The sequence below is a fragment of the Panicum virgatum genome, chromosome 1K, assembly GCF_016808335.1.
Source record: "Panicum virgatum strain AP13 chromosome 1K, P.virgatum_v5, whole genome shotgun sequence".
NCBI classification, from domain to species: Eukaryota; Viridiplantae; Streptophyta; class Magnoliopsida; order Poales; family Poaceae; genus Panicum; species Panicum virgatum.
Window position 1 is genome coordinate 50,208,760 of NC_053136.1, and position 25,281 is coordinate 50,234,040.

Consider the following 25,281-nt stretch of genomic DNA (forward strand, 5'->3'; position numbering starts at 1 on the left):
AGTCGAGACTCCAGAGACGACGACTCGTGACGCGTCGCGCTCGCTCGCCGCCGCCGGCCGCCGCTGGCTGCTGCGCTGCGCGGTGGCGCGGCCATCTGGCAGCTGCTGCAAACCCCAATTCCAAATCCCCCGCAGCGATCGAACGCCACCCCCGAAAAATCCCCCAAAAAAGAAGGGGGAAATTACGCAGCATGAACTGCTTGAAGAACTCGCGCTCCGTCCTCTCGCGGCTCCTCCGCCACAGGCCCCACGTCGCCACGCCGCCGCCGCCGGCGACGGCGCCGCAGTCGCCGGCATCCCGGTACTACTCTTTGTACGCTTCCCGCATCCTCCGCAACAAGCCCGCCGTCTCCCCACCGCCGCCGCGGTTGCCCGGCCATAGGCACTACTACACCTCCCGGCCGAGGCAGGAGGTCATCCACTTCACCCGCCGCCGCGGCGGGTCCCGGTGGTACCACGACCAGCGGAAGCTCACCGCGGCGGTCTTCATCACCGGGGGCGGGGCGGTCGCCATCTACTTCGGCCACCTCGAGGCCGTGCCCTACACCAACCGCTCCCATTTCATCATCGTCTCGCCCAAGCTCGAGCGCCAGCTCGGCGAGTCCCAGTTCGCCGAACTCAAGAAGCAGTTCGGGCCCAAGATCCTGCCCCCGCTCCACCCCGACAGCATCCGCGTCCGCCTCATCGCCTCGGAGATCGTCCGCGCCGTGCACCGTGGCCTTGCCGGCCACCAGCGATACGACGCCTCGTACGGAGAGGACGCCTCGTATGGGTATGGCGGCATCTCCGACGACGACACCATCAGGAACCGCGACGCCGACGCTGTTGCCGCGATGCTCGGTGGGTCCCCTCGCAAGAACGCGACAGCGGCTGCTGCGGCCCAGCGAGACGACGAGGTTCTGGATGACAGGTGGGTCACTGAGAGCCGGAGCCGGGGTAAGGCGAAGGGGGCGCAGCCGCAGACGGGTCACCTTGACGGGCTCAATTGGGAGGTGATTGTTGTCAGAGACGACATCGTCAATGCAATGTGCCTGCCCGGTGGCAAGATTGTAGTCTTCACTGGGTTGCTGGACAAATTCAGGGCAGACGCTGAGGTTGCCACTGTGCTTGGGCATGAGGTATGATTATATGGATCACAGACTCATCGTGATTTTGGATGATCATAGAGACACAGAGGATTGGAACTTATGTTGCAGCCCGTTTTTGTAGGTTGGACACGCTATTGCCAGGCACGCCGCAGAGCAGATCACAAAGAACATGTGGGTGGCAATCCTGCAGATTATTGCCCTGCAGTTTATCTATATGCCAGACCTGATAAATACAATGTCAACATTACTCCTTAGGCTGCCCTTCTCACGGAGGTATGCCTTCTTGTTTCATTTTGCACATTGTGATGCACATTCTGCATGTGATAAGCTGCATATATCACTAAATGAGATACTCGCAATCTGCTAAGAGTCGGTAAGAAGGAAAAAATTGAGCTTTATAAGTAGATCTTAATATGTGCCATGCCTTTGGGTCCAATCTCCTTAGAGAGTAGGCACACAAAGACTAGTTGTGACATGCCTGTCAGTTCATTGTATCACCGGTCAATGAGCAAATGTATCAGAAACTTCACTAAGTCCTGTTATTGTTACTGACATCAGCTGTGTAGATACAATAGTCAGTTTAGTATTTGTTGCCACTTGACATCACTGCTGTTTTAAATTTTCAAGAACAGTATAAACCGCAACCGTGGTTTGTCAGGTCATGGCCTTTTATGGATTGGCAGAGGGCATAGAACATCAAATTTTTCAGATGCATTTTTCCTGGTCCTAGATACACATACTCCATCCGTCCCCCAAAACAAGTCATTCTAGGATTCAAAATTTATGTTTCTAAGAACTATCACTCTTGTTATTAGTATAATTCCTTGTGCTTGACACTTAGAAATGAGATCATGACTGCTAATTATTGCCCCCTAGCAAGACGTTGGAGAGAGGCTTATCTCTCAATTTCACACTTCTTTTTATGGATACTCCGCATTGTGTTTTCAAAAAAATCCTCAAACATGTGTCATCCATTTTTGTTTTGGAAAGTAGTTTCAGTAAGCTTGCCAGTACTCAGTTGCTTGCATTGGCAATTGACATGGAATTTCTTCCAGCCTATCAAACTGTCTAGAATAGTATACTTTTGGCACAACCACTAGGGCTTTATCACGTAGGTCTTTATAATATGTAGTGTGACAGGTGAATTGTCCATAAATCTTTACTTATGGCTCTACGCTTTAGAAATTTCTGAAGGATGCGGAAATTGTCTATCTTGCCATTTGAATGATGGGGCTAGTCAAGATCCGACCTAGATGTTTTTTATTAGGCACCCAAATTCTAGTTGAAGAGGTCTTGAACCTGGGTGATTGGGATGCACAATCATACCTTTCACCCCAACCAGCCTCACTTCCTAAGATGGAACTAGTCTATAGTTGCGAATTGAGATGCATGTCATATGCTAATAACAGCAATAGGTTGGCCATGTTTACTTAAGGTTACGATCAGTGACCATGCCAAGTTCATCATGTTCCACTTTGAGCATCGTTGAATTGTAATCTTTGTGAGAGGAGGCACACCATATCATTTACTTGTAGAAGAATTTAACCTCTCCATCCTTAGTAAAATGAGGTTGCAGAAGTAAATTTTAAACTAGGTGATACCCCGCGCGTTGCTGCGAGAATTTTTTAAATAGAATTTTAAGTTGAAATTTGAAAATAGAAATACTAAGGTGATTGTATGGCAACATTCTTTTGCTAATGACATTATATATGAAAACATGTTCATTTTGTTGAGAACGGCTCTTAAGTGATTGATCCTCCGTGTAGAAATTGTAGTGTGGTACTCGCAAAGACTAATAGTTGCATGCATGGATGCTATTAGTCACAGAAAATTGATGTAAAAAATAAATAGATGATTTTAGTGGATGGTGACGTGGCGTCTAATGTAGTGGATTCCTAAATGACGTGGATAGCTTGCATGTTGAGAGAAATAGAGTTAATGACTCTTAGTGGGGTGCATCTATATAGGTTATATAGATAGATGCTGTGCTTTCTTCATACATTATTATGGAACTTAGTCAAAGGACAATTACTTTTTTTTTTCGTTTGGTTACTTTGCAGTCAATTTGTTACATAATTTGCTTACCTCAGCACAGCTGAAATGTTGCATCATTTTGAGTACTGAACTGCTGATATGTTTAGTGAGGTCTATTGAAACAATGCTTCTTCATTGCTAGAAAGCTACTACATCATTTATTTATACAGATAGTGTAATTAGCTGCCTTCCACCTTTACCATGTGACTTGCAGGAGCAAATCCTGTCGGTTATCCATCTTCAGTAGAAGCCTTAGTAATTTGTGTCATTTAGACATAACTGCCCCCTAAGGTGGTTGACCAAGTTCCATTAGAAGAGTCAAGTCCTGAGTTTGTCTGCTGACCATTGATCTACCTTGTTGCTTGTTAGAAACTCTTCTGATCTTGTTTGTTACTCGTGTTCTTGTAGGATGGAGATAGAGGCTGATCACATTGGACTCCTGCTACTTGGTGCTGCTGGTTATGATCCACGAGTAGCCCCGTCAGTCTATGAGAAACTAGGAAAGATAGGAGGAGATTCAGCACTGAACAATTATCTCTCAACTCATCCTTCGAGTAAGAAGAGAGCAGAGCTTCTCTCGCGAGCTAATGTCATGAACGAGGCACTGGAATTATACAGGGAAGTTAGTGCCGGCCAAGGCACTGAAGGTTTCCTCTAGATTCTGGGATTTACTCCTCTGCTTGTTTCAAATGCTTTACAAAAAGGTTGGTCATCCTAGCACAACTAGTGGAAGATGAAAGAATGTTTCGTGTCCCTTGTTACCTTCAGATGTTGTGTGGCTGAATGGGCCTCCGTCTCACCCCAAACTGGAGCTTAGCTGCTTCAATCGTGATCAGGAAAAAGGAAACCAAGTTGTCCATAGTGTAATAATTGTTTTTTTTTTTGAAATCAACAATAATTGTTTGTTGACAGCAGCTCCTGGCTCCAATGTCGTTTGGTCCATTCGTGCTGATGGCTCATCATTTCTTTTCGAAAAGCATGGCTCAATCTTGAATGATTGATCTTCATCACGAGTCACCACGCATGCACGGTTTTCTTGGATTCTTGGTGTGCTTCGCCCGTCCTTTGATAAACTCTCACGAATTATTTCGTACGCAAATATGACCTCTAGCCAGGACACCAAATTGCACGGTCATCTGTCAGTACATGACAAATGATGTGCGCCCAGCCATCGCTCAGCTTTTTTGCCGAGATAACACTAAAGCCAGCAAGCTTGCTTCCATCACCGGCATCGGATATAGTTGAATTGAACTGAGCAGCATCTTTCTGAAAAAATATGGAATCGAGCAACATCTGGTGATTTATGAATGCTAATATCCATCGCCTGATTAGGCTACACCCTGTTTCTGTCGCTTTCGCTGGAGTTTTCTCCAATCAGAGATGCAGATTGCTGCCATTTTCACAATATACTAATGATGCTTTCCTCGGAAACAGAGTTGTTTGTGATGAAAATCAGAGCTAATCCATGGCTCCAAGACAGCCAGCTGCGATTAGCTTTTGGCGTCCCGAAGTGTCGCTTGCTGATTCGTTGCTTTCTGCGCCCATCCATGGTGACTGATCGTGCCAGCCAATCAGCCCTTTCCGGCCGCAAAAGGATGGCCGGCCTAAACCGTGCCTTTGGGCCACTGTTCTGCTCGAACCAACTTGACTCGGCAACACACAAAAAATGTTGTTGGGAGTTGAGACGCTGGAAAAACAAAGTTCAGTGCTGAGACGTGCGAGGATGCGATACAAGATGTTTCAGACTCTCAGTGTGCTATGGTGTGATTAACCCAGATGCTGCCAAGCTTTGACCAGGCAGAGAAGGGAGTGAGGGAGATTAGGGAGAAAACGATGGCGTCGCCGTCCAAGCCGAGCAGTGAAGCTTTGCCCGTACAATTGTCGCTGGAGTTGGTGAGGATGCTGTGTACCCACGGGTCAACTTTGTAAATCGGCGTCAAGAAAGGCCGGCCATCCGAGTGTGGTTGGGCTGTTGAGATCTCGAGACGATGACAACATGCTGGATTGCTGGCGCCGCAAACTGCACGCTGCTCGAACTGTTCGACCAGATCCGATCGGACCAATCGACCCGGGAGAATGGTGGTCAGGGATGGGGGCAGTGATTGGTACAGTGTAGTAGCTCCTATAGCAGCATCTATTCCCGGGCTGTGTTCAGTTCCCACAAAATTTCCAAACTTTCCAAATTTTCCTTCACATCGAAATATTAAATATAGCAAATGATCCATGCATGGAGTCCTAAATATAGGAAATAAAAAAACTAATTGCATAGTTTTGATGTACGTTGCGAGACGAATCTTTTGAGCCTAGTTAGGTCATGGTAGGACAATATTTACCACAAACAAACGAAAATTGCTACAGTGTGCTACAGTGTCCGATATGACATTTTCTCCCAAAATTTCGTGGACCTAAACACACCCACGAAGGAAAATTCGGGCCCTCGATGTGACCTCGTGGGTGTGACGGAACCGCCAAATTAAATCTATAATTAAACGTAATGGCCGTCATTTGAATACATCGGACGCATTAGCTTAACGGCTTAATTTGGCGATCCTTTCTCAACCCACGGCCCGATCGAAACAACACCGGTAGTCCCACGCGAAGGTGGGCGCAGATGGTACAAGCACGACTCATTACTTGAAAATAAAAGAGTGTTCACGACACGAAACATTTAGTTTTACAAATCGAGTTCAAATACATAAATAATTTACAAGATTAACACCTACATAGACATGACTGAAGTCGAATACAAAGATCCTACAACTACTCTAGCTTACATCAGTTCTGATCCACCCCGACCGGTCGGACCGGTTCACCCAACCGGTCGGCACCCCGCTGCCAACTCCACCGGTCAGACACGGACCGGTCAGACCGGTCTACGCAAAACAGAAAGGCTGCACACTCAGCCCACAAGTGTACAACTCGACAACGCCCTAACCTAAGGGCCCCGCTCCTCGATCTGCCACCCCTCTGCATCCCGGCGGATGAACTTAACACAACAGGGGCAGAAGTCGACGTCCGGATGTCCTGTAATAATAAATGTGGCAACAAACTCTGAGTATTTTAATACTCAGTAAGACTTACCCGACCAGTGGATATAACTTAGCCCACATAACTAGACATGCAAGGCTTTTGGCTGGTGGTTATTTTGCAGAAACCGCGGCTAAAGTAAGTCCTTACTTTCATGATTTTAGCCCAGATTGTATATATAATCTAACCATGATCTATCATTAGCATAAACTAACTATAGCAAACATAGTGGAGCAACAGGTATAAAACCAATATAGAGAAACCTTATATTAATCACTAATCATCCCTACTCGCACTATGCTGCGACTCGGTGATCAAGGTGCTCATATCCGAGGGCGACTGACGGCGAATCGATCCGATTTAACCTTGCAAGGTGGACCTAACCAACACGGCATGTATTTGTCCCGTCGGACTATACATGCCAACCATTCCCCTCCCCGCCTCGAACTATAGGAACCAGCCCAACGACATATGGTCAACCGAGCCCAACGTGAGACCACCAAAAGTAAACATATGCATCCCAATTCTCCGCGACTACTCGACTCGCCCCAGGAGTTGGGTGCGGGTTCTTGTACTTTCGAAGCAAGGCAGTACTCGGCTTACCGGTTTCGACTATCTCCTACTCCCGGTATGCGTTTAGTACAGTTCAAACATGATCAGCAGGGCCAACAACGGCTCGGTCCTTAACCGACACAGACGGGACTAAAACACCCAGGAACCCTGTCCTACTGCCATACCTATACATCATCATTCCCCATCCGGTCTCAATTCTCCATTCATTGCGTACCAATTTCACAACTCATGTACTGGAATATGACTATACCCTGTATCTCGCGAGTAACCGGAAATTACTCGACTTCTAAACATCCTATATCTCGCGAGTGGTAAGAGGTCACTCGTCTTCTATCGGGAACTATTCAGCATAGCACTTCTATCGTCCTATACATACTAGTATAAACTCGAGGAAACATAGGGATCATGCAGCTAGGGTTCCAAGAAATTCCTAAACCTAATGCACAAGTAGTAGAGACATATATATGTGTTATAATTTAAAATAATAGGAGTTGCACCGGGGCTTGCCTTGCGTCTGCTGCTCAACACTAGGGTGAGTTGGGCCTTGGGCCGACTCCCCACGATCCTCCTGCTGCGGGGCTTGCCCCTGCGGCTCCTGTGGCTCCGCAACCACCTCGTATACGACCTCCTCTGCCGCGGCTGCTACACGTGTGCATATGCATATGACATGAGAATGCATGCATGAGTTATAAAAATTATAAGTAACTAATAGCCAAAATAATTTCTAACCAATTGTACCAACTACCCCGACTTTCACCTTCTCAGCCAACACCCCACCGGTCAGACCGGTCCATCAGACCGGTCAGACCGGTCCTACTGAACCTACCGTGACACCGGTCAGACCGGTCCCTCCGACCGGTCAGACCGGTCCTACCCAGTGAAAACCTAGGATTCCTTGGCGTGGCGAAAATCGCCCACCAACTCCAAATACCTTCTAGGATCTAGTTCAAGGGTTCATGGGGACGCTTTTGACTAGAGAACACCAACTAAAACCTTCTAGAACAAGAGATCGATCCAAACTTCTAATTTACCTTGAATGGCTCCTTCCCTTCGAAGAACATGCAAATCCCGCGTCACCCCATGGAGGAGAATGTGGAGGAGATGATCCTTGACTCCGATTTGAAGCTCCCCTAGCCTTGGAATGGATTTGGGGTGAGGGATTTAGGAGGGAGGGTTTGGGGAGGAGGGAGCTCGGGAGGGAGAGAGTTGGGCGCTGAGGACATGGGTTCTGGTGTGGGAGTGAGAGGGAGATTTAAATGTTGTGGGGCCCAACCCGACCAACTCGGGCTAGACCGGTCAGACCGGTCGCCCATACCGGTCAGACCGGTCCGGGCTGAACTGGCCCAGGGCTGACAGAAACAAGTTTGGTGCTTCATCGCGTGGTTTGAAACTAATGACCGGAGGTTAATCTAACTAACTAGTGGATTAACACCTGAGTGTTACAATCCTACCCCCTAAAAGAAATCTCGTCCCGAGATTTAATAAATGCGCTAAATGGAAAGTTAGGACTTGATGAGTACCTTGATATGTTTGTAATAGTTCCGGACATTTAGTCCGAACAAATTCCTCCGTCTCCCAAGTTGCTTCCCGCTCGGAGTGATTACTCCATTGCACTTTATAAAAATTGCTAGTGTGATTTCGAGTGACTCGAGTCTTATAATCGACAATTCTCACCGGGTGCTCGGGATACACAAGATCGGGCTCCAATTGTAACTCATCTATATCCACAATCTTGGTGGGAACACGAAGGCATTTTCTGAGCTGCGAGACATGGAATATGTTATGCACTGCGGATAATCGTGCAGGGAGTTCCAGGTGATATGCCACTGGCCCACACCGCTCAAGAATGGGAAAAGGCCCAACATAGCTAGGTGCGAGTTTCCCTTTGACCCTGAACCGCCGGACCCCCTTCATTGGAGATACCCGCAAATAAACATGATCCCCCACTTGGAACGAGATATCTTGCCGCTTTTTGTCCGCATAACTCTTTTGGCGGGATTGAGCCGCTTTCAAATTTTTCTGTATGAGCTGAACTTGCTCTTCAGCTTCATTAACTATATCCGGCCCAAAGAAATTCCTCTCCCCAGCTTCCGACCAGTTCAATGGAGTCCTACATCTTCGCCCATATAAGGCCTCAAAGGGAGCCATTTTGATACTCTCCTGATAACTGTTGTTATACGCGAACTCAGCCAAAGGTAAACAATCATCCCATTTCTGGCTGTAGGTGAGTGCACAAGCTCGAAGCATATCTTCAAGAATCTGATTTATTCTCTCCGTATATTCGTCAGTTTGGGGATGATAAGCCGAGCTGCGGATGAGTTGAGTACCAATAGCTGCATGCAACTGTTCCAAAAAGCGTGCAACAAACTATGAGCCCCTGTCAGATATAATGGTTTTAGAAATACCATGAAGACTCACAATCCGGGCAATGTACAACTCGGCATACTGGTGGGATTTATACCCTGTTTTGAATGGAATAAAATGAGCGGATTTCGTGAAGCGATCCACTACAACCCAAATGGAGTCATATCCCTTTGCAGTCTTGGGAAGTCCGATAATAAAATCCATACTAATATCTTCCCATTTTCCTGATGGAATAGTCAGGGGCTGTAGAAGACCAGCTGGCCTCAAGTGGCTCGCTTTCACCCTTTTACAAATGTCACACTCAGACACATATTGGGCGACTTCCCGCTTCATTCTTGTCCACCACAACCACTGTCTGAGGTCCTGATACATTTTGTTGCTGCCAGGATGGATGGAATACCTAGAGAGATGAGCCTCATCTAGAATCCGCTTCCGAAGCCCCAAATCTTTAGGTATAACTAACCAATTCGTGAACCATATAACCCCTTCACTATCTTGATGAAAGCATTGAACCTGAGGATCATTCCCACTGAGCCGTTGTCTGATCTTACCCATGCCCACATCATTTTTCTGAGCAGCAACAATTTGATCACGAAGTGTAGGGGTGATGGTAATATTAGCCAGTGTTCCCTCAGACACAATAGCCAAGTTCATCTTCTCCATCTCTTGGCACAAGGTTTCATGTAGGACTGTAGCGGACACACAGCTACAACTTGCCTTGCGACTTAAGGCATCGGCTACAACATTAGCCTTGTCCGGGTGATAATGAATCTCCAAATCATAGTCTTTGATCAGCTCCAACCACCGTCTCTGGCGCAAATTCAGCTCGCTCTGGGTGAAAATATACTTAAGACTCTTGTGGTCTGAGTATATGTGAATGGGATTGCCCAGAAGATAATGGCGTCAAATCTTTAATGCATGCACGACTGCTGCCAGCTCCAGATCATGTGTAGCATAATTCTCTTCGTGCCGTCCGAGGGCTCTGGAGGCATAAGCAATCACTCGCTGATCCTGCATAAGGACGCAGCCTAGGCCCGTACCTGATGCATTACAACAAGTATTAATGGCCGAATAATATCCGTCGAAAACAAACAGGGATGAGAACGTAGTCGGGACCCGTACCTGTTGCATCACAATACACATCAAAAGGCCGGGTAATATCTGGCTGAACGAGGACAGGGGCAGACGTCAAAAGCTTTCTCAAAGTCTGGAAGGCATGCTCGCATTTGTCGTCCCAACTAAATCTCACCCCTTTCTTAAGTAACTCAATCATGGGCCTAGCAATTTTTGAGAACTCCGGTACAAACCGGCGATAATAGCCTGCTAGCCCAAGGAAACTCCGGATCTTGGAAACAGACTCTGGAGTCTTCCAATTCAGGACATCCTGAACCTTGCTAGGATCAACAAAAATCCCCTTGTCAGAGATGAGGTGGCCCAAGAACTGGACTTTCTTGAGCCAGAAATCACATTTACTGTATTTGGCGTACAGCTTGTGCTCCCGCAGGCGCTGAAGCACAATGCGGAGATGCTCTGCATGTTCTTCTTCATTCTTGGAAAATATCAGGATGTTGTCAATGAAAATCACGACGAACTTATCTAGCTCGGGCATGAACACCGAGTTCATGAGATACATGAAATGAGCTGGGGCATTCGTTAGCCTGAAAGACATGACCAGATATTCAAAAAGTCCGTATCTGGTGGAAAAAGCCGTCTTGGGAATATCCTCGGCTCTAATCTTTATCTGATAATAGCCAGAGCGGAGATCAATCTTGGAAAATACTTTGGCCCTGAATAGCTGATCAAACATAATATCAATCCGGGGAAGGGGATATTTATTTTTGATTGTGACAGCATTCAGAAGTCTATAGTCCACACACAACCTGAGGCTTTCATCGTTCTTTTTCACAAAAAGTGCAGGACAGCCCCAAGGTGACGTGCTAGGACGGATATAGCCCTTATCAAGCAATTCCTGCAATTGTTTCTTTAACTCCGCCAGCTCATTGGGTGGCATCCGGTAAGGCCTCCTACAAATCAGTGCCGTACCCGGTTGCAAATCAATGGTAAACTCCATGTCACGATCAGGCGGCATTCCAGGCAAATCAACCGGAAAGACGTCCGGATATTCACACACCACTGGTATATCTGCTAACTTCTTGTCCTCGGCGTGATTCACCGTGTGAGTCAAAGACACGTGATCCCTCGAATTCAAAGTCATACTACCATGAATAGAGGATTTGATGTGCACAGATTGTGAGGTCGTGTCCAGAGTAACTCCCTGACCCTCCATCCAGTTCATGCCCAATATCATATCAATCCTTTGGGTTGGTAACATTATCAGGGCCGTAGGAAAATTTTTCCTTGCAACTGTAGGGGTACTTGCTTGACAAATTGATTGGTGATTAACTTTTCCCCAGGTGAGTGAATATGGTACGGCTTGGGCATACTCTCTATCTTCAGCCCCAATCTAATAGCACACTCCTTGCTAATAAAAGTATGAGACGCTCCAGAATCAAACAGGACAGTAACATGATATTCATTTACTGAAAACGTACCCGCCATCACTGGAGCTCCCTCTAGAATACCCTCGAGGGTGGTGTAGTGCACTTGCCCCAGCTTGAAGTAGGGCCACACTTTGCTTTTGACCCTGCTGGCTCGATTGCTGGCCTTGCTTGGGTGGCATTGGACAGTTCCGTGCAAAGTGACCCGGCTGCCCGCAGTTGTAGCACGGAAACAAATTGGGGCGTACACCCGGCTGCTGCACCCAGACCTTTTGCTCATTCTGCTGAGGAGCAGGAGGTCTGACTGTCCCCTGTGGCTGAGTGTACTGAGGGGGCCTGTATCCCCACTGCTGCTGTGGCTGGAGCTGAAAGGGGGCTCGCTGTGGGCCCGACTGCACCAAGCGAAACCTCTGAGGAGCACTACTAGAAGATCCCGCTGCCGGCGCCTTTCTCTTCTTTTCTGCCTTGTGAGCTAGGTGGGCGTCCTCCTGAATGATAGCCCCATTGACTAGCTCACTAAAGGTATCAAACTTGATCATGGCCAGACGATCCTGGAGCTTGCTGCTAAGCCCCTGCCTGAAGCACGCCTGCTTCTTCTCATCGGTGTCTACATGGTACCTAGCATAATGTGCCAGTGTGTTGAAAGCCTGGGAGTACTGTAGTACACAGTTATTGCCCTGCTTCAGGGCCAAGAACTCAGTGAGCTTCCTTCTAATCACCCCCACTAGAATATGTTGCGCTCTGAAAGCCTCCTTGAACTGAGCCCAAGTGAACCGGGTGTCCGCGGGGAACATTGCCACATGATTCTCCCACCATGTGCGTGCGGGACCGCTCAGCTGCTGGGCTGCCAATCCCGCTTTATCCCCATCATTGTATGGGTGCAGGGTAAACTTAGACTCGATGGTCCGAAGCCAACTGTCCGCCTCTAGTGGTTCATCCGCCTTATGGAAGAGCGGTGGTTGAGTGGCCAAAAACTCCGGATATCCAGGAGCAGGTGGCTGGTGGTGATGTTCAGGCCGCGGCGCTCTACCCTGCGCCACAAGCTCACGGAGGAGTGCCTTCTGCTCATCGCGTCCGGTGAGCATGGCCGCAATGGCCTGGGCCAACTCAGGATAGTTTGGTGGCTCTTCCATTCGGCATTCAACCATGATTGGGTTAGTTACATTTTTCTAATTACTTAAGAAAAATCTTGACAGCAACTAACACCCTAATCTTGGAAGAAATCCCCGAAAATCAATTATTTGAACACAACTTAGGGGTCTTTGTCTGCGCTCAACCGGTCAGACCGGTGCAACCGACCGGTTAGACCAGTCTGCATGGCTCTGCATGGGCTCTACGTAGATCAACCGGTCGGACCGGTGGCCAAGACCGGTCCCCAGCAGAAATAAACTTCTAAGTCCTAACTGTGCACCAACCCCATGTTTCAAATTATTTTCTGCAAATTTGGAAATCACGATGCCATGATGCATGATATAATACATGAACTCCCGTGCCAAACTTTCACATGCAACCAAAAATCTTAAAAGCCATGATGCATGAACGTCCAACGTAATTCTCTCAACCAACCAACGTAATTCCCTCAACCAAAACTGAACATCTATTACGACTCGAACACAGACCATATACATAGGGCTTAGTACGAACAACATCCCCCTCATATTAGTATACCGATCCCATTCTAAGTCAGAATCCAAATTTTTTTTGTAATATTCAAAAATTAGTCATGCTCGTACCACCCCCAGTGCATTTCGGCTCCGATACCAGCTGTGACGGAACCACCAAATTAAATCTATAATTAAGCGTAATGGCCGTCATTTGAACACATCGGGCGCATTAGCTTAATGGCTTAATTTGGCGATCCTTTCTCAACCCACGGCCCGATCGAAACAACACCGGTAGTCCCACGCGAAGGTGGGCGCAGATTGTACAAACACGACTCATTACTTGAAAATAAAAGAGTGTTCACGACACGAAACATTTAGTTTTACAAATCGAGTTCAAATACATAAATAATTTACAAGATTAACACCTACATAGACATGACTGAAGTCGAATACAAAGATCCTACAACTACTCTAGCTTACATCAGTTCTGATCCACCCCGACCGGTCGGACCGGTTCACCCAACCGGTCGGCACCCCGCTGCCAACTCCACCGGTCAGACCGGTCCCACGGACCGGTCAGACCGGTCTACGCAAAACAGAAAGGCTGCACACTCAGCCCACAAGTGTACAACTCGACAGCGCCCTAACCTAAGGGTCCCGCTCCTCGACCTGCCACCCCTCTGCATCCCGGCGGATGAACTTGACACAACAGGGGCAGCAGTCGACGTCCGGGTGTCCTGTAATAATAAATGTGGTAACAAACCCTGAGTATTCTAATACTCAGCAAGGCTTACCCGACCAGTGGGTATAACTTAGCCCACATAACTAGACATGCAAGGCTTTTGGCTGGTGGTTATTTTGCAGAAACCGCGGCTAAAGTAAGTCCTTACTTTCATGATTTTAGCCCAGATTGTATATATAATCTAACCATGATCTATCATTAGCATAAACTAACTATAGAAAACATGGTGGAGCAACAGGTATAAAACCAATATAGAGAAACCTTATATTAATCACTGATCATCCCTACTCGCACTACGCTACGACTCGGTGATCAAGGTGCTCATATCCGAGAGCGACTGACGGCGAATCAATCCGATTTAACCTTGCAAGGTGGACCTAACCAACATAGCACGTATTTGTCCCGTCGGACTATACATGCCAACCATTCTCCACCCCGCCTCGAACTACAGGAACCAGCCCAACGACATATGGTCAGCCGAGCTCAACGTGAGACCACCAAAAGTAAACATATGCATCCCAATTCTCCGCGACTACTCGACTCGCCCCAGGAGTTGGGTGCGGGTTCCTGTACTTTCAAAGCAAGGCAGTACTCGGCTTATCGGTTTCGACTATCTCCTACTCCCGGTATGCGGTTAGTACAGTTCAAACATGATCAGCAGAGCCAACAACGGCTCGGTCCTTAACCGACACAGACGGGACTAAAACACCCAGGAACCCTGTCCTGCTGCCATACCTATACATCATCATTCCCCGTCCGGTCTCAATTCTCCATTCATTGCGTACCAATTTCACAACTCATGTACTGGAATATGACTATACTCTGTATCTCGCGAGTAATCGGAAATTACTCGACTTCTAAACATCATATATCTCGCGAGTGGTAAGAGGTCACTCGTCTTCTATCGGGAACTATTCAGCATAGCACTTCTATCGTCCTATACATACTAGTATAAACTCGAGGAAACCCAGGGATCATGCAGCTAGGGTTCCAAGAAATTCCTAAACCTAATGCACAAGTAGTAGAGACATATATAGGTGTTATAATTTGAAATAATAGGAGTTGCACCGGGGCTTGCCTTGCGTCTGCTGCTCAACACTAGGGTGAGTTGGGCCTTGGGCCGACTCCCCACGATCCTCCTGCTGCGGGGATTGCCCCTGCGGCTCCTGTGGCTCCGCAACCACCTCGTATACGACCTCACGTGTGCATATGCATATGACATAAGAATGCATGCATGAGTTATAAAAATTATAAGTAACTAATAGCCAAAATAATTTCTAACTAATTGTACCAACTACCCCGACTTTCACCTTCTCAGCCAACACCCCACCGGTCAGACCGGTCCTACTGAACCTACCGTGACACCGGTCAGACCGGTCCCTCCGACCGGTCAGACCGGTCCTACCCAGTGAAAACCTAGGATTTCTTGGCGCGACGAAAATCGCCCACCAACTCCAAATACCTTTTAGGATCTAGTTCAAGGGTTCATGGGGACGCTTTTGACCAGAGAACACCAACTAAAACCTTCTAGAACAAGAGATCGATCCAATCTTCTAATTTACCTTGAATGGCTCCTTCCCTACGAAGAACTTGCAAATCCCGCGTCACCCCATGGAGGAGAATGTGGAGGAGATGATCCTTGACTCCGATTTGAAGCTCCCCTAGCCTTGGAATGGATTTGGGGTGAGGGATTTAGGAAGGAGGGTTTGGGGAGGAGGGAGCTCAGGAGGAAGAGAGCTGGGCGCTGAGGACATGGGTTCTGGTGTGGGAGTGAGAGAGAGATTTAAATGCTGTGGGGCCCAACCCGACCAACTCGGGCTAGACCGGTCCGGGCTGAACTGGCCCAGGGCTGACAAAAACAAGTTTGGTGCTTCGTCGCATGGTTTGAAACTAATAACATAAGATTAATCTAACTAACTAGTGGATTAACATCTGAGTGTTACAGTGGGACAGCGGCATCCCTGTGGGAGCGATCGGAATCGCGCTCAACTGCTCATCGCGATCCCTGATGGAATCGCGCTCGATCAGCGCGATTTCTGATGGATTCTCGTGCTCTCCACTTCTCCCCGTCCATGCAAGAAGACAAGCATCAACCTGTGCCGTGACCCCTCCTCTGCCTCTCTCCATCTCTCAACCAACCGATCAAGATTTAAGAGCGTCCTCTGCCTCTCTCCATCTCTCAACCAACCGATCAAGATTTAAGAGCGATAAGTTCGTCGCCGGAAAATCCAGCAGCTTAGAGCTCCGTGTGGTGCTGAATTTTCGGGGAGAAGATGACAAGCCGCCCGTTCAGAATCTGACCTGGAACATACTACTTTAATCCGCAGCGCCAGTGCGCCCACGCACTGCCCGCACTCGGCACAGCCATGATTGATTTCCTCGTCGCGTCAGCAACCAACCGGAGAAAGCCGTGGCCATTGGAGGCGCAGCAAAGCAAGCCACTTTTGGGGTTGGAATTTACACCCACTCACATTGCTTGTAGAAAGGACGAGCACTAGTGATGCAAGTACTGATGGTACCACCGCTGCGGTACGGCCATATTATTGGAGGAGAGGATTACACAAGTGATCAGACCACCCATGGGAAGTGGGAAGTGGGAAGCATCAAAGCAAACAATGTTTTTTGTTTTGTTTTCGCACAACCCTTTCACAGATCTAACTAAATGCAGAAGTAGTAGTGGCAGCAGCAGCAGCGTATAATCGGACAGAATGCAATGGAACGGAACGGATTCATTGGACAATTGCCGTGCCCAGCTCAATGCGGTCGCCGGAGGCAGCCATGGCGGCGGACCGACCGAGACGAGACGTGGAGCTGGATGGAATTCAGGCAGCGACGCTTCAGGGCTTCCAGATGATGGTGGTCTCGGCGATCATGGAGGTCACCACGTAGGGGTCCATGTTGGACGCCGGCCGGCGGTCCTCGAAGTAGCCCTTGCCGTTCTGCTCCGTCTCCCGGCCCACGCGCACCGACGCGCCACGGTTGGCCACTCCCTGCACCAGACAAACACCCAAACCAAGTTGGCACACGGGTTTCCTGTTTCACTTCACTCGGCAAGGTGTTCCGGCACGTACCCAGCTGAAGGTGTTGATGTCGGCGGTCTCGTGCCTGCCGGTCAGCCGGCGCTCGTTGCCCTCGCCGTAGGCGGCGATGTGCTCCTTGTGCCGCAGCTTCAGCTTCTCGATCGCGGCCTTGATCACCTCGTACCCGCCCTCGTTCCTCATGGACTTGGTGCTGTAGTTCGTGTGGGCACCGGCACCGTTCCAGTCGCCCGGGATGGGCTTCGGGTCGAATGTCACCACCACTCCGGCGATCTCGGTGATCCTCTGTTGAAAAAGGGGACAGATTAGCCCAAGTGTTGCAAATCTTGCTCGGTTCGTTCAAGAAGATCGTCCGGAATTCGCATCCATACCTCAAGAATGTAGCGAGCAACCCACACCTGGTCACCGGCGGAAATGCCGACGGATGGGCCAACTTGGAACTCCCACTGAAACCAACAAAGAGTGTTTGCCATGGTCAGGAAGTTGATAGCTTCAGGATACAAAACAAGTTGGGAAGTGCAGTAGTATTTCACCTGTCCTGGCATGACCTCCCCGTTGATGCCACTGATGTTGATACCGGCATACAGGCAAGCCTTGTAGTGTGAGTCAACTATGTCGCGCCCGAAAGACTTGTCGGCGCCGATACCGCAGTAGTAAGGACCCTAAACACAGAAGATTGACATCTATCAAGCGACACTCCAACAAATGTAGGACCAAGTCAATGAAGCAACTCTTAAGCAAGCAAGATAATCAAGTGATAGCGCACCTGAGGGCCAGGGAAGCCACCAACAGGCCACCCAAGGGGCCAGTTGGTGTCCTTCTGAAGGAGGGTGTACTCCTGTTCAATACCATACCTGCCATTTGCAGGAACAATCACGGTCAATCATGCGAAGATCAATCATTTTGGCTCTTATGATAAATATCTGCGGAAACTTTGCATACCAGGGCTCCTCAGCGGCAACCTCAGGGTTGCTGAAGATCTTGGCGGCGCTGTGCCTCTTGTTGGTGGGAATTGGCTCGCCAGCTGGGGTGTAGCAATCGCACATGACCTGCAGGTCCAACGAATTCATTCAGTGAACGCCTAAAGGTGGTCCCTATTATTAGAGAGGTTGACGAAATGACCAATCGGATTCCTAAACCATGGTTAGGTACACTGGGGAATCAGACCTAATAATTACAGAAAAGATATCTAAGCTCATAACACCAAGTCAACATGCCATATGATTTGCAGTTCTGCATACTAGGCAAAGATATGAGTCAGAAATTGCATCAGGAACATTTAGTACTGCATCAAGATAATTCGACCTATACATCAGCCTAATTAAAAACTAAATTATATTTTACTGTACATCATGTAGTTTACTTGAGATAAGACGTTTTTTTTCACAGGCTGAGCTGGCTCAATGAACTGTAGCAGTACAACACATGAACACAGGTCCCTTGGATGGTAAAAGTGGAAACTTACAAGGATGTTGTTGCCCTTCCTGAATGGGTCCTTGAAGATAGCCTGCGGGCTGCAGGATGGCACATGCCCAAGAGATAAGGATCATCCATGTCTGCTACTAGAACAGAAACGATGCGTGCAGGCATGGCCTGCCATGACACTTACTACAGGATGACCTCGCTGTCCTCGCCGGGGGCCTGGCCGGTGCTGGAGCCGTCGTAGTTCCACTTGGGCAGCTTGCTGGGATCGGTCACCGGTCCGGAGAGGGTCTGCGCAGCACCAACCAGATCAACATGAGTTTTAGTGTGTTTAAAAAAGGTCAATAATGGTTCTGAAAAATAAAAAAGGAAAAAGGCTGTGGTAGTGAGCTGAGCTCAGACATATAAGCCGAGGAACAGCTCATTGGATGACTTCAGAGATAAGTGATAAGCGATGAGTCACAACAAATAGTGTCCCGGGGTCCTAGCGCTGGGAATCTTTATCTTACCCTGGCCTTGCTCCTGAGATCCATGCCAGATCCACCGATCCTGTAACCGAAAAGGAGCCATGCATTAAGATTGGGTCAAATCGCTAACAAACTGGCCAGCTGCTCGCCATGCTCCTCGGAGCAGAGCAATCTAAGACGCGGTTAACAACAGGTCGGATCAATTAGCGCGTAAAACATAATAAGATTAGCGAGGCAACAGGTCATCCGGCCGTGGCCCGTGGCACACGGAAACCCTGCGGTGCCGTGAGGGACCAGGTGGCCAGCAGAGACTGCCGCTCTAGAGATCCTTCCCCATAGGACAAACAAGGAAACGTACAGCAAGTACTTCGACTGCATCTCTCGTGAAGCATATCCTAAACTGGAGTCCAATATTCATGGGAGAATAAACAGGAAAAAATGACAGATTTTTATTTAAGTTGAGCAGATAAAAACCAATTGATCACCAAGAGAAAACAGAGTGTTTGCACAGGGTGGCAGAGAAGAAGGGGGAAAAAATACAGCAACTAATACTAGCACTGCTTGTGCCGGCGAGGGCGAAAAAGAAGCCAAAAATCTGCAATAATCTATAATCTATGAGAACCCCTCGTCTCCCAAAACCCCTCCCCAAACGCACGCACCAAAGATCCTTGGTTCCCACACGGCGGCCGGCAAGAGCCCGTTTCCGGACGCCGAAACGCCGTGAAAAAGGAGGACGGCGGCCAGCAAGATCGGTTCTTTCTGGCCGACGAGACAGAAGGGGCGTAGCGTGCGGATTAACAAGGAGGACGTTGCCGTACGTACCATATGTACTCGGCGATGATCTTCTCCGTGGTGTCCGAGAGGTTGAGGTTGACGAGGTCGGTGAGGCAGGCCATGGCCGGCGGCGGCACGAGCAGAGGCTGGGGTCTGGGGAGGAGGAAGTGGAGGGGTGGTGACTGGTGAGGGATTGAGACGAAGAGATCGGAGGCGAGGAGGGCGGCTATATAATGGCGACGACCAAGGGATAGGAAACAAGTTGGCGTCCAGCTCCTGCCCTTGATCCCAACAAACAAAATACGTCCTTCACAAAAAAGAAAAAGAAAAAATACGTATACTGTACTTTATATACGTACGAATACCGTAGCAAATCGTTTCAAAAAAAATACCGTAGCAACTCTTACCCTTTCGAGTTCCGCGAATACTCTATTCGGTTATTTCTTCGATGCGGTAGGTGCGGAAAGCGACCACAACGCACCGGGTAGCCGTCCACCCTCGAGGCTGACAAGTGGGACCAGGACGTGGGGGACCACGCGTCATGAGATGTGGGGTCGAACGTGAAGGGTTGGTGTGGGCAAAATATTGAATTCTGGGCGGGCAGCTTTATCTCCAGGAGTGGTTGATTTGTTTGATTATGAGTTCCGAGCATAAGGGGTACAAAAGAAATTTGAAAAGAAAAAATTTCATTTTTGACCATCCAACTATTGCCCGAGTTTGATTTTGGCCATTGAACTCCAAAACCAGGTATCTTCGACCACCCAACTATCAAAACCGTTCACTTTTGGCCATCCGGCGGTTTTGCTGACGTGGACGCCACGTGGAAGTGGGGCCCACTTGTCAGTGCTACCCCCACACTCTCTCTTTTTCTCTGTCTCCCTCTTTCTCTCCTCTCTCATCTCTCTCCTCCCTTTAGACGGCCGGCGGCGGGCGGAGCAGGGACCAGTGGGAGGGCGGCCGGTGAGCCGGCGTCGAGGCCGTTGTGGTGCCGCGCAGCAGCCTAACGCCGGGCAACTGGCGCGAGTGGCGCCGCCAGGAAGCCGCGGCCGCGCACGGTGAGGCGTGAGGGCGAGGGAGCAGCAGGCAGTGGCTGGGCCACGGCGAGCCGTGCAGGGGCAGCGCGGAGCTGGACGGCGGCGAGCCGTAGCAGGGGGTGGTAGGGAGCTGGGCGGCGGCGGCCGGAGCAGGGGCGGCGGCGGGCTTGAGCAGCAGCCGGTGCAAGGGCCGCACGAATCGGCAGCGGGGACTGCGCGGAGCCAGCACAACGGCCGGGGCTGGGCGCCGCGGCGAGGCGTGCTCTGCGTCGCAGGCGTGGTCCGCGGCGGCGTGCAGGCGAGCCTGCAGCGGCGCTCGTCCTCGCACCCGCCGCACCTCCCCTGGGCACCACCGCCGCAGCTCCCCTGCCCCGGCGGCCCCCTCCCGCCGCTTCCTCCTTCCCTCCCACCGTCGCCGCACCCCCTGCCCCGGCGGCCCCCAGCGCCGCTCCCTCCTTCCTCCCCTACCCCGGCGGCCGCCACCGCCGCTCCCTCCTTCGTCCCCTGCCCCGGCGGCCCCCAGCGCCGCTCCCTCCTTCGTCCCCTGCCCCGGCGGCCCCCAGCGCCGCTCCCTCCTTCCTCTCCAGCGCCGTTGCTGCAACAGGGTGGGCCCGCAAGGGGCGGCGGCTGGCGCCGGCTGCAGTACGTGGCGGCGGCGCCTGCTGCAACAAGGGGCGGCGGCAGCAGCAGGCAGCACAAGCAGTAGGGGCGGCGGCACTGCTCGAGCAGGGGGCGGTGGCGCGCCGGTGGCAGCAGACAGCAGGGGGGCGGCGGCGGCAGGCAGCAGGGGGCCGCCGAGCAGAGGGACCGGGAGAGAGGAGAGAGAGGGGGGAGAAAAGAAAGAGAAAGACGAGAGAGGATGGCTGACAAGTGGGCCCCACCTCCACGTGGCGTCCACGTCAGCGAAACCGCCCTGCAAAACCGCCGGATGGCCAAAAGTGAACGGTTTTGATAGTTGGATGGTCAAAGATACCCGATTTTAGAGTTCAATAGGCAAAACCAAACTCGGACAATAGTTAATAGTAAAAAATGTACTCTTTTTTTCCATTTGAAAACTTTTCCGATGTCTGGCGATAGTCCAGAAAGGAGCCGGAAATATGATTTTAAAATGTTTTTGATTCAATCATGCTCCTACCTAAAGCCACCTCATCGGCACCAGCTTTTTTTACTGTACCTACCATTGGGATTGAAGATTCGAGGTATCTTCCTGGGCCAGGGAGGGATCTTCTACCCAGCTGGAGGTTGCAGTGCCTGTGCCTCCTTGATTGTTCTTTGCAGGGGCCATGGGCAAGCTGCCTTCATCAGCCACCCCCCATTTCCTTTCTGATTCCCTCGGTATTTTTCCCTGCCATGTGACCTAGTTGAGGAGCTAGTAATGTGGTTACGCCAATTGGGTACGGCTAATCCTTTCGAAAAAAATGGAAACAAACTACTTTGTCTTTTCAAACCCTAATATGTCTTATATAAAGAAATAGAGGGGGACTTATCCTTCGCAAAAGGGAGTAACTATATATCATAGTTGTAAAAATTCATGGTGTTTCAGACATATATATCGATCGAGCTTGTAAGATTACAACCGTAATAACTTCGACAACAATGATTCCCTTGTTATTACTGCTTGACATTTTGGGTTAATGAGAAAGTACAAGAAATGTCGGGCAACACTGTTTATTGTTGATCATATGATGAGAGCAACCGGATTCGAAACACAAAAATCATATGCAGATTTTTTTTCTAGACATCTAATCTCTTTATTAAATTTTGTAAATATAAGTTAGTACTCCATAGTCACAATGTGCTATTACTGTGCTGTGTCCTTAACGCTTAGTAGTTTAAGTATTTTGCAGAGGATAGAGGCAACACTATTTGCAGTAAGACATGATCTTCAAAATACAACTTGAGGGTTATTATGGTTGCAGTATTAGCAGATGTATACAAGTCCTCTTTTGTCGTACTTAGTACGGGGCTGCGAGCGATGGTTGCAGGAGCAACGTGCGCGACACAAATCCAGATTGCTTTATTTGGTGTCCTTCAATTTTTTAGAATGGCCACTTTGTTAGGCAGAATTTATTTGACGAGTTGTCGTTAGTAACTTCTTGCAACAGCTACGAATCAATGTATCCAAATAGACTTGGCAAAGGGAATGAAACGATGCATCAACCATGCAGAAGCAATCCCATCCAATCAGGCATGATCACACCAATCTAACCATATTAAAAAAAACTAATTCAACATTTCTGAAAAAACTCTTATTAGTACAATACATGTGGTGGACGCCCCCTGATTAATTATTAAATGAGGATAGTGTGCATCACGGAATCGATGCCTCAAATGTCATGCCACAACCGGAGGTTTCATTTTTGATTGCCACAATGTGCAAGAATTATCCTCGGGCCCATTTTATAATAAACAAATAGACAAGATTTTTTTCTTCTAGGGCAAACGTGACGGCAAAACAAGGAGAGCAGGTGAGGAAATTATTTTCTGTTGTTTGAGCATCGAGGAAACTACAAGCGTCGAGGCTAGCATTTTTCATCTGCGCATCGTCCGTCCTCTGCAACATGCAAATCGATGCTCAAATACTCTCTTTCCTATTGGAGTAACGATAACGTAACATTGGCTGAGATCAGTTTCAGTGGAGAGTGTCATCGTACAGTTACCAAGACCAGAAATTTGGTAACTGTGCCGGAGAAGTGTCATGGTGATAACACTTCTCGCTCATCGTATGATACTCCTATTGAGATTTACAAAATGATAGTTGAGCCCGAGCTGTGTCGTGGTGATGGAACGACCCCCCCCCCTCCACCTCTCTTTATTAGAGTGCCACGTCAGCAAAAACATTGATGTGTTAAGAGTTTTAGTGTTTATGAAATTGCATTGAGATTTAGCCTAGTACAGATGCTCATATCCAACTGCTTGTCTAAAAACCATTATGATTGCGTACAAGACTGAATTCTTTGCCATCCTCTACATAATTAAACACACACTGATAGTTAAGTATCGCTGCATGAGCACCTACTAACCAAGAAGATCTCACCAAATCATGAACATTATTATTTGTTGGTAGATTTGCATCTTTTTACCCTTTATTTTTAGCTCCCGTATCAACACACGGGCATTCAACTAAGTATAATTTGAAGGTTATTATGATTGCAGTAATGGTGAAATAATTTTGTTGCTTGTGTTCCAAGGTATCTTTTTTTTCTTATATGGTGATGTTTGTGTTATTGCGGTAAGGAAGAAAAGCCAACAATTTTGTTTCACTTCGCAAGGAGAAGAAGTTTTTTTTTCTGGGATGTGTAAAGTGAGCCTGGTGCCCTGGTCCAAAAATAATGTACCCGGTCCACAAGTTGTGTACTGCTTCAACGCCAGCACATCGATGACAGTACAGAAATACCTGGCTGCTTATTCATTACACCGACGCGTGAGGTGAATTTTGCTGTATCTGTCCATCTCTGATCGTATGAATCTTCACGCAAATATTAATTGCTGATTCCGTTTTGCGAACTTGCTAAAGTTAGCCACCCCTCTTTTTTCAGGGGAAATGATGAGACATCTTTAATTTGTTGATTCTTTTCTCACCGCACATACACCCAGCTAACATTAATGGCTGATTATGTATTTTGAAGTTTACTGAAGAATAGTATTTTTTTTGTGTTTGTTTGTTTCAGGTCTTGCTTTGGATGCCTTCTGTCCTTCTTCTGTAAGCCATGAAATGGAGAGACATTGCTTCCGGTCAGTCGTGTGCCTGTGGTCCGTCCATTAACCACGTGCAAAAAATGTACACCCTGACCTTGCAGGCCTAGCCGCCGTGCTGCCCATCACTCAAAAGGACAAGAAAAAGACTCCCTCCTCGGAAGAGAACCAATCCCAGAGACGGACACCAATAGTGATCATCATCATCCGGTCGAATTGTGGACCATAAAAGCCACAGTTACATTGTACGGCCTCCGTTCTATATAAGTCATTTCAAAAATCTTGGAGAGTAAAACTATATTAAAATTTGACTAAAATTATAGAGAGAAACACAAAAATTTATGACATCAAATAGATATACTATAAAAATATAACTAACAAAGAATCTAATGATACTTAATTGATATCATAAATATTATTATTTTATTGTATAAATTTGATCAAACTTGAAAAATATTGACTCTCCAAATTTTTTGGGATGACTTATAATTTGGAACGGAGGGAGTACCCATAGTTTCATGGAAATTCCCATGTGGATCTTGGATGGCCAAACCTCTCCTCGCCGCGAAATTCAGCCGCGCCTGCCGGCAGTGATGGCATCCGATTCCTTGTCACGGAGAACGGACACTGACACACCGTCACGTTGCTTTATTCTTTCAGGTCGCCAGCCCATTCAGATATTCAGTAGCGCATACAGTACCCAGTTGCCCGGCTTTTCCATCGTCCGTGCTCGCTGATTGTATCGCAACTCGAATCACTCGCTTTTCCCCAGCTGAATCAGAATCAGATCGCTCCCGTCAGTGGCGCCGTGCATCGATCCCCATTTCCCCAACTCCGATGCGCGGCAATGGGGCATGGCTAGATGAAGATGAGCCTCCGATCCCCAGCTTTCTCGGCGGCGATCGATCGATCAGTTCAGG

At 48.5% G+C, this 25,281-nt stretch overlaps 2 protein-coding genes across 2 annotated transcripts; one reads left to right on the forward strand and one right to left on the reverse strand.

Moving 5' to 3' along the window:
• Positions 1 to 4,129, forward strand: LOC120640994 (mitochondrial metalloendopeptidase OMA1-like). Its single transcript, XM_039916939.1, has 3 exons — positions 1 to 1,118; positions 1,210 to 1,361; positions 3,531 to 4,129. The coding sequence occupies exons 1-3, from the start codon at positions 192 to 194 to the stop codon at positions 3,778 to 3,780; spliced, it is 1,329 nt and encodes a 442-aa protein (XP_039772873.1). The 5' UTR covers positions 1 to 191; the 3' UTR covers positions 3,781 to 4,129.
• Positions 4,130 to 16,428: 12,299 nt separating this feature from the next.
• On the reverse strand, positions 16,429 to 19,936 carry LOC120641001 (glutamine synthetase cytosolic isozyme 1-1). The gene is made up of 10 exons (XM_039916949.1): positions 19,680 to 19,936; positions 18,900 to 18,939; positions 18,578 to 18,681; positions 18,434 to 18,482; positions 17,911 to 18,017; positions 17,735 to 17,822; positions 17,502 to 17,630; positions 17,340 to 17,414; positions 17,002 to 17,253; positions 16,429 to 16,920 (listed from the first exon to the last, which is right to left on the reverse strand). The coding sequence occupies exons 1-10, from the start codon at positions 19,751 to 19,753 to the stop codon at positions 16,768 to 16,770; spliced, it is 1,071 nt and encodes a 356-aa protein (XP_039772883.1). The 5' UTR covers positions 19,754 to 19,936; the 3' UTR covers positions 16,429 to 16,767.
• Between the last annotated feature and the right edge of the window lie 5,345 nt (positions 19,937 to 25,281).